The sequence below is a fragment of the Tamandua tetradactyla genome, chromosome 14, assembly GCF_023851605.1.
Source record: "Tamandua tetradactyla isolate mTamTet1 chromosome 14, mTamTet1.pri, whole genome shotgun sequence".
NCBI classification, from domain to species: Eukaryota; Metazoa; Chordata; class Mammalia; order Pilosa; family Myrmecophagidae; genus Tamandua; species Tamandua tetradactyla.
Window position 1 is genome coordinate 47,991,355 of NC_135340.1, and position 13,427 is coordinate 48,004,781.

General features: G+C 33.6%; 1 protein-coding gene and 1 pseudogene across 1 annotated transcript in view; one reads left to right on the top strand and one right to left on the bottom strand.

Moving 5' to 3' along the window:
• Positions 1-13,427, bottom strand: part of AQR (aquarius intron-binding spliceosomal factor) — a 129,204-nt gene that overhangs the window by 37,321 nt on the left and 78,456 nt on the right. Inside the window, exons 22-26 of the mRNA XM_077127386.1 lie at positions 13,339-13,408; positions 11,191-11,301; positions 8,703-8,812; positions 5,303-5,438; positions 953-1,162 (exon numbers count right to left, since the gene is read on the bottom strand). Of these exons, the coding sequence (XP_076983501.1) occupies positions 953-1,162; positions 5,303-5,438; positions 8,703-8,812; positions 11,191-11,301; positions 13,339-13,408 (637 nt within the window). The remainder of the gene's footprint in view (positions 1-952; positions 1,163-5,302; positions 5,439-8,702; positions 8,813-11,190; positions 11,302-13,338; positions 13,409-13,427) is intronic.
• Positions 1,368-3,267, top strand: LOC143656491 (pyridoxal phosphate homeostasis protein-like; annotated as a pseudogene).

Consider the following 13,427-nt stretch of genomic DNA (forward strand, 5'->3'; position numbering starts at 1 on the left):
GGGCAACCAGCCCAAGTAGAGAAACCAATATCAGGTTTTGTCAAATATGAACTTGTTATATTCACTTCAGACCTTTTCAATATATTTGTCTTGTTTTTTAAAATAATTAAAACATTGCTAATCCAGATAAGCCACTCTGTAAATTTCTCTTCCCACTCCCTTCCAAGGCAACTACAATTATAAGACAAGTATGCTTATATCCTTTTATACTCTGTTTATGTAATCATAAACAAATGTAATATGTTTTGTAGGTTTAAAATTTTATCATGTATATTTATAATTCTGCATATTTTTACCTACCCACCCATACATGCATTAGATATCTACTGAATATCTATTATGTGCCTGATATTGTTCTAGGAAATAGGGATACATCATATTTAAAACATAAGAGACAGTCTCTGCTCTTTTTATCTGGAGTATACTAAACTGAGGAATCTAAATCTAAATGTGATCCTTTTACAGGACTGCAATTGTATGCCAATAGTGTTTCCCATAGGGCATGCAAAAACTAGAAGGCATCCCAGAGGGTCCTTGGGATCCGGACATATTCTTTTCTGTCCTCTTTATGTAGGAGTGAGCTTATTTCACTTTAATTATCCAGATTCATCATCCCAGCTAACAGGACAACTCCACTTTTTGCCTACAGGTCAAAGGATATGAGGAACTTAAAATGGCATGTGGTACTCTTAGAACTATCACTGAAGACCCTGATGGGAAAGCATCCCTTCTGTAGATTTGAAGACTTTTATACCAGAAAGCCAAAATAACAAAGATCAGATTTATATCTTAATTGTTACTTTACTTCTTGAAGTAAAACGACGATGTTTTTAATAATCTCATTTAAAAGTAACAATTGGTTCTGTTAGATTTAAACAATCCATATTTCATTAAAAAAAAAACTAAACTAAAAATCTTTAAAGGAAAGTTAAAAGAACTTGAAAATCCTTACCTCAAGTTGAGTAAAGATTTTCTTAATATGTCTGAAACATCCTTCTGCAATTTCCATATCTTCTTCATAAGATCTGCCTTTAAAAATGGGTTGAGGGGCATTCGCAAAGTATTCATGAAAAGGGAAAAAAGTGGTGACTTCTGCAACATCTGGCAATGTTGCCCCTTTATTTTTCACTTTGCTAATATACTCTTCCCAACGAGACATCACCTGAAGGAAAATACACTTGGGTTTAATTTTGCCAGCTAAAATATTACATTTTAAATTATATATATATATAATTTAAATTAATATAATTTAAATTTAATTTACATATTAAATATAATATAATTTAATTATATATATATAATATATATATTTATATATATTTTTTTAAACAAGGGCAGGCACCAGGAATTAACCCTGGGTCTTCGGCATGGCAAGTGATAACTCTGCCAACGAGCCACCGTCGCCTACCCTAAATTACAAAATTTTTAAAATCTGGTAAAAACAAGATCTGCTAGGAGAGGGAAAAAAATGACCCAGTGACCATTTTCAACCAAGTAACTGATAGATTAGATCATCCATCTTTTATAAAAGTAACGTTTATGATCACAGGATAAAAAGTTTTTTTAATTAAAAATGCAGCAAATATCTCTGACATTGCAGATTTTCCATATATATTCAGGACAGTTTATTATAGACTTTTTTTTAAAAAAGAAGTAAGGGTAAAGAAACCCTCATTTTTAGTACCTAAGTTTCTTTCTGTATATGGTAAATCCAACTTTACCATCTTTTAAATCAATTTGGTTCTAACCCTTCTCTCAGACTTCAACAATTTTTTCAATTTTTTCAATTTTCTGCAGTATCTTTATAAAGATTCATCCTTGTATAATGTTAGCTATGCCTCTACCAGCCAGAAATTTCAATGTTTGTAATTCTCCCAGGTCTTTTTCTATTATATTTCTCAGTGTGCTAATTATACAGAATATCTGAGGAGATAACTATAAATGCATATGCCTAAACCTTACCCCAGAACTATTAAATGAGACTCTCTGGGAACAGGGGTTGGGAATTTCCCTAGTAAATGACACTGCTGGTGAGATTACTATATGCATGAAATACTGAAAATTGTTGATCTACACTGTGAAGCTTCAGGTTCATTTTCCCAAAAATTTACTTAAGCCACCACAAGTTACAGATTATCTCTTCAACTTTTAAAAGCAATTTCCAGTGAGAGCCTAGTGATTTTTATTTTGTGCTAAATATGTATTTAAGCATGATCTTTAATACATCATTCAAAGTTCTAAACAGTCTGAGTTTAATGCAGAATACTTTAAATGATGATGTGTGCTTTTTTTCTGTTTTACAGGAAACCATGAAATCTGTCCATTTTGAATAGTACCAGATTGGTCTGTAAATCTAATTATAATGAGCATAAAGCCCATTCTTACATATATATTTAAAAATTTCAATGCTATGATTTATATTTAAAACAAATGACATAAAAACAAAAAGAATAATTAAAGTTATAGAAAAATCTTCATTCTCTGAATATGTCTTAAATCCACTTAAAATTATTAGTAAACCAACTGGTTATTAGAGCTTATTTTTATTCATTTTACTTAGCTTTCTATTTCCGATTGGTTTTCATATTTAAAAAACTAACCCTAGATGGGGGCTTGTGTTGTGGGCAGTAAATGAATGCCTGCAACAGGTGGTGGGCCAGTAGCCCCTGAATCTCCCAGCCATCCAGCCCCTGCTAGCAGCAATCAGCAACACCAAACCTACAAATGTGGTGATTAAGGCTTATGAGCATGGTCAGTGCACTACTGGGAAGAACTATGTTCAGGAACTGCTAGACAAAGCATCAAATCCTAAAATTCTATCTTCCTGTCCTGAAATCAAACGGCACTTCACTGGCTACCTACAGAAACAAAATGTCAACAAACTGATTTTTGTCCCTTGTCCCCAATTTCTTCATGCTGGAAACAGTGGATTCTGTGAAACTGGCAAAAAAAGTAAACAGTTACTGATAGAAATAAAGTTCTCCAGAAAGGTTAAAGGTTATGGTGTAAATTAACGCCAGTGGAGAGGAGAGTATGTAGGGCCTTCCACCGTCAGAGATGGTAGCCATGATAGAAGAGATAAATGCCAAGTGCCCAGCCTGGAGTCTGCCAGAATGATGATGACCATAGGAAGCTCTGGGCATGATCTTCGTCAAGGACCAAATCCAGACTTCCAGATGTTACTTACTCCGGAAAGAGCTGTGTAAAAAGCTGAACATTTCTTTTCTCTATATTAACATTCTATATCTTTGTCTGGTGTGTCGCTAGTTCTTCTAAACCGATGCAAATGTACTAAGAAACGATGATCATGCATCTATGTGATGATGTTAAGAATTACTGATTGCATATGTAGAATGGTATGATTTCTAAATGTTGGGTTAATTTTTTTTTTTCTGTTAATTAATAAAAAAAAAAAAAGCTGAACATTTCCACTAAGCAAGCTGAACTGAGCATAGGCATGTCTGGGGACTTCCAGCATACAACTGAAGTATGATCTACAAATGCCCAAATAGGAAGCAGCATTCCTGGAGAAGGAGATTACTCAAAGAAACCTGCCCTAGACAAATATGCAGCAGACCTGAAGGCCACTGTGGAGGTTGCCCAAGAACAGTGAGCCAAGGCACAACCCGGCAGTAGCCCATGAGCTGTGGGCCCTTACCAGGAAGACTTAACCAAACACTAATCTAAATTTTAGTTTTGATATTCTCCATGTTACAGTACAACCATGCTTTCCTTTTGACTTGGGTAAAGAGCACTAATGATTATTTGTGTTGCTGGAAACCATCTGCTCTTAGTTTCTGACATAGGATGCTTGCTTCAGGCAGTGGCTTTGGATTATATTTTAGGAATCCACACCTTTCTGAAGAACAGATACCAAACTAATAGCAAGGAATCAAGCGCAATCTTGAATGCTGCCCAGAAGCACCAATCAGTCATGAAAGCCTTCTCCAGACTAAAGTTTGGGTCACTGATACCCATAATCACTGAAGTCAGAAGGGATTCCAAGTTGTCATTTGCCTTAATAGAAAATTCCAGTCCCTCACTATTACCAACTTCATACACATTTCGGAGATTTCAGTCCTCATTTTCTACTTTACCAGTATGTGAAGACAGCCTGTCCTCTAGAAGGGCAGTCCTGGTGATTTCGGGAAATGATTCAAGTTAATGTCCTCCACCAGACTGCTGCTGATGGAAGTTCATTACCCACCACACTATGAGATTGACCCTCAAAGTCACAGCAGTTGCATTAATTGGCCTTGGGCCCTTCTCTCATTCTCCTGAAGAGACAAGGACTTTGAGCTTTTCCTCTGGACCTTCAGTGGTGAGAATTTAATAATACAATTTCTCTGCCACCATAATTTTCTTGATCATGATTATTTGTCACAGACAGAACCGTGAATCTCATGGCTCCTCAGAAATGAAAGATGCCTTCACAGCCAGTTCAAGCATAGTTTCAACAAGGGCTGGCTTTTAGCTTCCTTTCCCTGAGGAGTACTTTCTAGCCATATTTATAGCCTCCTCACTTTATTTGTAAGTCAGAATTTTGCAACTCTTCTTCTTGATTGCTAATAAAGTAGCAAGAGCTTCAAAAACCACAAAGCACAACTCTCACTCACAGCAGATGGCTTCAGTGCAGGTGACTGTTTTCTAGATGGCAATTTCTCTTATTTGTTCAAGCCCAGTCTTTAATTTTATGATCTGATTTTCAGAATATGCTGTTGCTACTGAATGTAAATTTGTAATATCTGACCCATTAATGATTCTTGTACTGTTTCAGTCAAAGCTACAATGTGATGTTTCAGTCTATTAAATAAAAACATGACTTTAAATTATTAAAAAAATAATAATAATCCTAGCAAAAACCCAGTTCTAAATTGGTATTAGACTTTATAGTCTCACTGTGCAATCAGTTCTAAGGCATAATGTATTTTTGGAAATTTGAAAGGAGAATGTTCTCTTGCTTTAGCTGATTAATACACATAGTAAAAGTAAGTTATAGAACTGCACTTTGCTACCACTGGGAAACTAGAATAGAAATGCTGCCAATAGCAAGAAAGAAAAGAAAATATTTAAAAAGTAGCAACATTAGCCTTTCACTGAATGAGTCATCAAGCAAAGTATTTAGCAAAGAAAATTGAAAATAATAAAAAATACAAACATTTAACATTTGAAATTATAGCTTTGGCAAAAGCATAGATTTTAATACACTCAACAAAAAATGCTTTTAAGAAGAATCTCAAGAATTCATTACAGTTTCAACTGGGTCAATATACAATGAAGTATAATTTCAAAAATCTCTTACCTGATATAAGAAGAAATAGCCTGCAGTTTCACACGTATATGATGCATCTCCTGGAACCCCGAGACTCTTCTGCAAACGTTTGACTTCTTCTAAAAGTTCTATTCTTCGAGCCAGGACATAATTGACTCTTCCATATCTAAGAATAAATAATACATAATAATTTCATGCACTTTCAGCTCTTTTGATGTCTATGGTCAATTTAGGCAAACAGCCAAAGGATATATTAAATATTTTGCAGCCATTAATTTATCTATTGCCTTAAGGTTGTGCTTTAAAAATGGGTTTAAATATAAAACAAATGAGCTATTATAAAGCAACTTCGAAGGGAAAAAAATTAAAATACTAATGGCAGGAGAAATTCAATTTATAAAATTTTAGTTAATTTACAATATGCAATATTAAACATAAAGTCCAGCTAAACTGGCAACAAATACCTGAAGTAATGCTCACAACCCCATAGCTTATACTATCATTACCTTCAGTTTGCATTTCATTAAATAAAAGACCTTCTTAGAGGGTACCAAAAAATGTGCAGATTAAATGTCTAGATGAAATGTGAAAAAATAACCATCTAGGGAATGCCATAAACAAAAATGGCAGAGTAGTTAGCTCCTAACACCCATTCTTGACAGAAATATTGAAAAACAAGCAGAAACCATCAGAACCAACTTCTTGTGGAAAACAGTCAAAGGTTTACAGCAATCAAGCGAATGCTGAAATTCAGAAAAGGGTAATTTAAAAATGGTAGGAAAGCTCTGTGGTGTTTTTACTTGCTTTTGCCTTACATCTCCACCCACTGACTCACACCCTTGACTTAGCAGCAACCTTGTTCTTACTGTGAGATTCTGGTACCTGGTGGTAGAGAAAGAGAGAAGATCTTATTTATAAGTTACTGTGCTTGTCTTTCTAACCTTTCTGGAGGTTATCCAAAGGACTAATCTTAGGCACTCATCTTTTTTATCTAACTCAGATCCCACTCAGAATAGAAAAGTGATAAGACTGCTCAACGACACTGTAAAATGAAAAGAACCCTGAAGCTCCTGGGTCAAAAGATTACAATTAAAACACAAAGTAGAGCAGAGCATCTAAAGCCTGAGAGGAAAAGCCAGGGACAGAGTTTCTTTGGGAATTTAGAATATTCAAAAAGCACATATGTACAGTGGGGAATCAAAAAAGCCATATGCACACCCAGAAAAGGCACATGCTAAAAAAGACCTAAAAAAAAGACCTTAATCTTTCACCACCGGCTGATTACTAACTTCAGTGTAAAGCAGGAAGTGAAGACTGAGGCAGAATTATACATAGTCTATCTTAAGTGTTACTGGGAGAGGTGTTTTTATTGTTGTTGTTTCAGTTCCAAGTGTTCAAGTTAAGTCACTGACTTAACATAAGCTAAAGGAGCAGACACTTCAGTGACCTCACAGAACAAGGAATAAAGTCTTTGCAAAAAAAAAGGAAAAATCACTAAACAAATAAATGACTATGGCCTTTAACAATCAAGAACCACAGACCCTGAAGAAAAGGGAGAACCTGATTTCCAGAATTACCACATTATATTATTGTAAGTCCAAGTTTCAACAACAACAAAATCACAAAGATGCAAAGAGAAAGAAAAGCAAGATCCATTGAAAGGGAAATATGAAACTGTCAGAAACCAGACATTAGACTTATTAGACAAAGACTTAAAATAAAAAAATCAACTGTCTTAAATATGCTCAAAGAACTAAAGAAATCCCTGGGCAATGAAGCAGAGGAAACTAAGAACACAACATATGAACAAAATGAGAATATCAATTAGAGATAGAAATGATAATAACAAACAAAATAGACACTATGAAGCTGAAAAGTACACAAACTAACATAAAACATTCATTACAGGGATTCAACAGCAGATTGGAACAGGCAGAAGAATTAGTTAACTTGAAGACAGGACAATTAAAATTATTTGGCTTGAGTAGCAGAAAGAAAAAAGAAAAAGAAAAGTGAATAAAGCCTAAGAACCAGTGGGATACCACCATGTGGACCAACATAGCATTTTTGAAGTCCCAGAAGGATAGAAGAGAAAGAGGCAGAAAGAACATATGAAAAATTGTCAAAGCTCATGAAATTTGATGAAAGCCTAGAATTCCACATGCAAGAAGCGCAACAAACTCCAAGCAAGATAAACTCAAAGACATCCACATCGAGAGACAACATGGTCAAACTATAGGAAGACAGAGAAAATCTCAAAAGTTGCAAAAGAGGGACAACTTGTCATGTACAAGGGATGTTCAACAAGATGACTAGCAGACTTCCCACCAAAAACAATGAATGCCAAAATAAATGAATGACATATTTTAAGTGGTTAAAGAAAAAAAAAAGCAATCAGTAACCAAGAATTCTGCATGCAGCAAAACAAACTTTCCTTTAAAAATAAAGGAGAAATTAAGACATTCTCAGAAAAACTAAAGCTACAGGAGTTCGTTACCAGCAGACCTGCCATACAAGAAATGCTAAGAAGTCTTTCAGATAGAAATGAAAGAACATTAACTAAATAATAAACCTAAACCAAATAAAGAAATAAACAACACTGGTAAAGGTACATATATAGGGAAATATGAAAACCAGTACTATGCTTTTGGTTTGTAACTCTTCTTTTTCCTATTTGATTTGAGAAAATGCATAATAATTATAAATCTATGTTAATGGCCACATAAGATGTAAAGATGTCATCTATAACAATAATAACACAAAGGGAAAATAAAAGAGATGAAAGAGCAGAGTATCTGTTTACTACTGAAACAAAGTTGGGACTATTAAACGATTAGCCAAAGGTAACCATTAAGAACATAACTCAAAAAAACACAGAAAAGGAAAGAAGGAATCAAAATGATGTACTAAAAAAATCAATTATATATAAAAAAACAAAAACAAAAACAGTACAGCATGGAGGAGCTGAGGAACCAATAAACCTAAGACATATAGAAAATAAATGGCAAAATGATAGACTAAGCCCTTTCTATCAGTAATTATTTTAAATATTAATGAATTAAACTCTCTAATTAAAAGACAGAGACTGGAAGAATGTGTTAAAAAACCGTGAACCATCTATATGCTGTCTCTGCAGTATCTTTATCTCATTTTGATATGATTTAAACATTCTATGATTAACTCATTCTATGATTTAAGCATTATTCTGATACCAAAACCAGACAATGATCTTATAAGAAATCTACTGACTAATTTACCTAATATCCCTAGGTAAATTATGCCAGAGTCAACCCATAGTCTAGGTAAGTTATGCTATATCCTTTATAATTAAGCTGGATTTTCATTGCTCTTTTCTCCTGGTGTTTCTTTAATATAGCAATTAAAAAAAATTATTTTGTATACTGTTTTAAAACTCATCCCCTCTGCTCACCTGCTGAAATCTTTCTCTGTCTCCAGCTCCTCTTCTCCATGACCAAGACGTAGTAAGTGGCGTTCATCAATATCCAAAGCCATGATTTTCTCAAACAACTGGTTCAGGGCCTAGAGAACAAAACAAACAAGATAATGGTGAGTTTCAAGGAATCAGCAGACTCCTTAAAAAATAATAGAAAATAAGGTTAGAAAAGAATGAGTATGGCCCAGTCAGGTAAGAATCAAAACAGTGAGAAACAGGTCTTATATTACAATATTTACAATTTAAACAAAACAGTACTTTTATTGATTTCTGAAATTGCTTTCTATGTATACTTGGTCAAATGAATAACTATAAACCATAAAATGACCTACCCATTTAAACCTCTGTTTCTAATTTGTGAAAAGTAAAAGGTTTTGACTCAGATGCTATTCCCTGTAAAATTATAATACCTAAAATAATCAATAATCCATACCAAGTTTTGTTTCATTCAACAGGATTTCCAAGGGTTGCAGTTGGGGAAGGACTCTTGGGCAGTAAGTAGTAGACAGAACACACCAAAAGGAACACAGAGTGGAAAGCTTAAGTGTATCATTCAAATTTTAGGCCTAAAGTCTAAAGTTTTCTATACAACAAAGAGCAGAACACTCATTTATGGCAAACAATTCTGCCGAAAGCCATTAAAAAATCATCCCTTTCTATTTATGAAATATTCAATTTAGGGTCCCTTCAAATTCTAGTAATCATTATCTGAACTGCTACAGTTACAGGGTTGTGAAAGAAGGCAAAAGTTTCACAGTATGGAAATATGAACTAATAAATGTATCATTTAAAAATGAATTCCCACTCAAACATTTCAATTTCTCCTCATTTACTATCTGATGTTCAACCCTGTCCAGCAAGTCAACATTCAATCTCATAAATATAAAAAAAAGGAAATACAGATGACCTCTGCTATAAAAACTCTGATAATTAGAACTCAGAAACTAAGTACATTAATGTAACATTTCAGAAAAGTTCCCTACTATCCTAACTCTTGATATTTGCCATCAAAAACTCAGGACCCAACAGATTCAGAACCCATAGTGATTTTGGAGAACTGTATGAATCACATGAAAATGAAGATCTGATAAACAAAACACTTAATTGAATGGAAACATCAAAAATTCCATGGACAACATGAAAGATAATTTGAATATCAAAGCATCAAGAAATGTTATTGCAAAATAGCCTTCCTTGATTGTGCTATACAAGTCAATCAGTAAAGGATACAATATTGGATGCTATGGGAAATCATAACAAATTACGGTAAAACCTAGAAATATATCAAAACAACAGTCAATGCATGGTATATTCTTTTTTTCATTCTAGGCATTTATAAATAGGTGTAAGTATTAAAGACTAGATTTTATTCAATAGAAAAAAACCTGCCACCATTTTTTGTTTCCTTTATCAAGATGACGCTCCCATCAACTTTTCCCCCCACAATTTTAGAACATTGTATGAAATGCCACAATGGCTTATAAATTTAAAAAAATATTATAAAAACATGACAACTGAATGAAGTGGATAATATTACTTAAAAAAAACCCTGCAGATTAAAAGTTGATGAGCAGAAAGACTAATAGACATTTAGCATTCTAAAAACCCAGCACTTGTTTGTAGGCTAACCCATCCAAAGAAATAGCTGAAGTTATCAATATTAATACTTATTCTCAGAAAATAAGTACCTTCTGAGGTTTAGAATTCCCATGTAAGTTTTCTAATGTGTTTCAGGTTGTTCTGAGAGGTGTCTCTCACCTTTTATACCAGGGATGGTAAACTTCATTTATTCCTCCTCATTTCTACAATTGGTGACAGCTTCAGAATGACTATCACAGCACACATATGAAGATCATTTTCATTTATTACATACAATGAAGGAGTTTATTTTTATTGCTTTAGCTATTTATAAATGCCTTATATATTGGACCTGAAACCTAAAATAATCTTTCAATATAACATAGACACTGATATGTACTATTTCATAAATGTATTAAATTCAGTGCAGTATCAATATGTCTTGGAGTTGGTCTTTTAGGACTATTCATTCTACTAAATGAAGAAAAGTGCTACTATTAAGGGTTAAGGTTTAATGCTTCCAATCGCAAAGAAAAAGCTCTAGCTTAGCATGGGGAAAAGGAAAAAAATGGTAATTTAATTTAACCCTAATATTTGACCATATAGCCAGTATTAATTAGTCTTAGATTTTCCACATTTTGCCCCCACCCATTAGAAATAAGAGATTGTTTTTATATATCCTTTAATATATTCAGGAATAAGTTAATAGCAAATTCTACAGTAATTAGCCTTTCCTGTTGTTCTGTGGTACCTATGATGAGGTTATCATACAAGGAAAAATCTCCTCCATTGTGCTTTTATCCATCATTCCCCTCCTTCCTTCCCTCTCTCTATCTCTTCCTCCCTGCCCTACTCCCCACCCTTCCATACACACAGATGCATTTACCTGATTGGAATGAGTAACAATTAGAGTCCTCTGCTCTGGGAAATTATGGTAAATGTTGGATATGATTTGGACTGCCACATCAGTTTTTCCTGTACCAGGTGGGCCCACAACCTAAAAAGGAGAGGAAAACAGAGTCCAACTACTGAATTACCACACTGTTAGAAAATGGAAATTTTAGAGATGAAAAATAAAATAGTCAAAATTTAATAAGTCACTGGATAGATTCTTAATAGTAGAATGGAAAGAAGAAAGTAAGAGTCAGGGAACTTGAAGAAGAGGGAGGAGTATAGTGTAGAAAAAAATGTTTAATAAAATAATGCCTGAAAACTTCCCAAATCTGGCAAAAGACATAAACCTACAGATTCAAGAAGCTCAGCAAACCTCAAACAGCATAACTCCCCCACAAAAATCCAAGCCTAGACTCATCATAACCAAACAGTTGAAACTGTCTACCCAGAATTCTACATGCAGTAAAAATATCTTTTAGGAGTAAAGGATGAAACATCCTCACATAAAGAAAACTAAAATCACTCAATTCTAGCAGGTTTGCTCTACATTAAGCAGTAAAAGTAGTTCTTCAGACAGAAAAGTAATGACATGAGAGGAAATACAATATCAGGAATAAAAGAAAAGTAAGAAATGGTACTTATCCAGATAAATATAGTAGCAGACTACTCTTTTCTCCTGAGTTTTTAAAAATGTTTGATAGTTGAAAGCAAAAATTCTAACATTGTTTGATATCATTTTCAATATTGTAGATGTAACATACAAGATGACACAAAAGGGGAAGATATAAAAGGACTTATCTAGAGGTAAGTAGCCTCATTCAACTTAAAGTGATAAAATACCAATTCTAAGTAGACTGTGAAGTTTATTATGTTTACTATAATTCCTAGAGCAACCATGAATTGAATAAAACTATACAAGAGCTATCAAAAGAAAGCAAAACAAACAAAAAGCCCCCACAATATATAAATTAAAATGGTACTCTAAAAATTGTCAAACCAAAAAAGAGGCTAGGGAAACAGAAGAACTCAAAACAGAAGGCACAAACAGAAAACAAATTGGCAGGCCTAAATCAAAACATACCAATAGTGATTAAATGTAAATGGTCTACAGATAGAGACTGTCAGAATGGATAAAACCACTCTCAACTATATGCTCGTCTACAAGAAACAGACTTCAAATATACAGATGGGTAGGTTATAAGCAAAAGGATGGAAGAATATATACCATGCAAACATTAATCATAAGAAATCATAAGAAAGAAATACAGCTGGAGTAGCTATATTAACATCAGAAAAAGTAGACTTCAGAGTAAAGAAAAGTACCAGTGATGAAGAGAGACATTACATATTGATAAAAGGATCAATTTATCAAGATATACTGAATGCATATGTACCTATCCACAAAACTCCAAAACACATGAAGCAAAAATACAGAATTGAAAAAAGAAACAAATTCACAATTATATTCGGAGATGTTAACACCCATCTCTCAGTAATCAACAGAAATAGAAGATAGAAAATCAGCAATGAAAGAGAGGAAATGACAAAAATCAACCAAACGGATCTAAGTGACATTTATAGAACACTCTACCAAAAACTACATGTTCTCTTCAAGGACATATAGAACATTCACCAAGAAAGATCATAACCTGGGTCAAAAATAAGCCTGAGCACATTTTTAAAAAACCCACATAAAGCAGATATCATACAAAGTATGTTCTCTGACTATAATGGATTAAGACTAGAAATTGGTAATGGGAGATAACAAGAAAATCTTCAAACACTTTGGAAATTAAATACACATTTCTAAATCAAGAGTCAGCAGACTTTTCCTGTAAAGGGCCAGATGGTAAATATTTGAGGATTTGAGAACCATTTAATCTGTCTACAAATACTTAATTATGCTGATATAGCACAAAAGCAGCCAGAGATGATACATGAAAAAATGGGAATAGTTGTGTTCCAATAAAACTTCATTTATGAATAGTGAAATAAGCAAAAGATTTCTATATCCCTAAGATGCCACAATTTCCGAGAAACACTTAAACATGGTTGGGTTTTTGTGTTTCACATAAAACATACACCAAAAATCTTCCTTCTAATCTTAATTCACGTAAGAACATATGTAATAATAACTTACCATAGTCAGCCCAGGCTGCATTCCAGCACGAATGGCCTCTATCTGGGTATGAGTAAACTGAATTGTATTACTACAAACAAAAGAGTAGA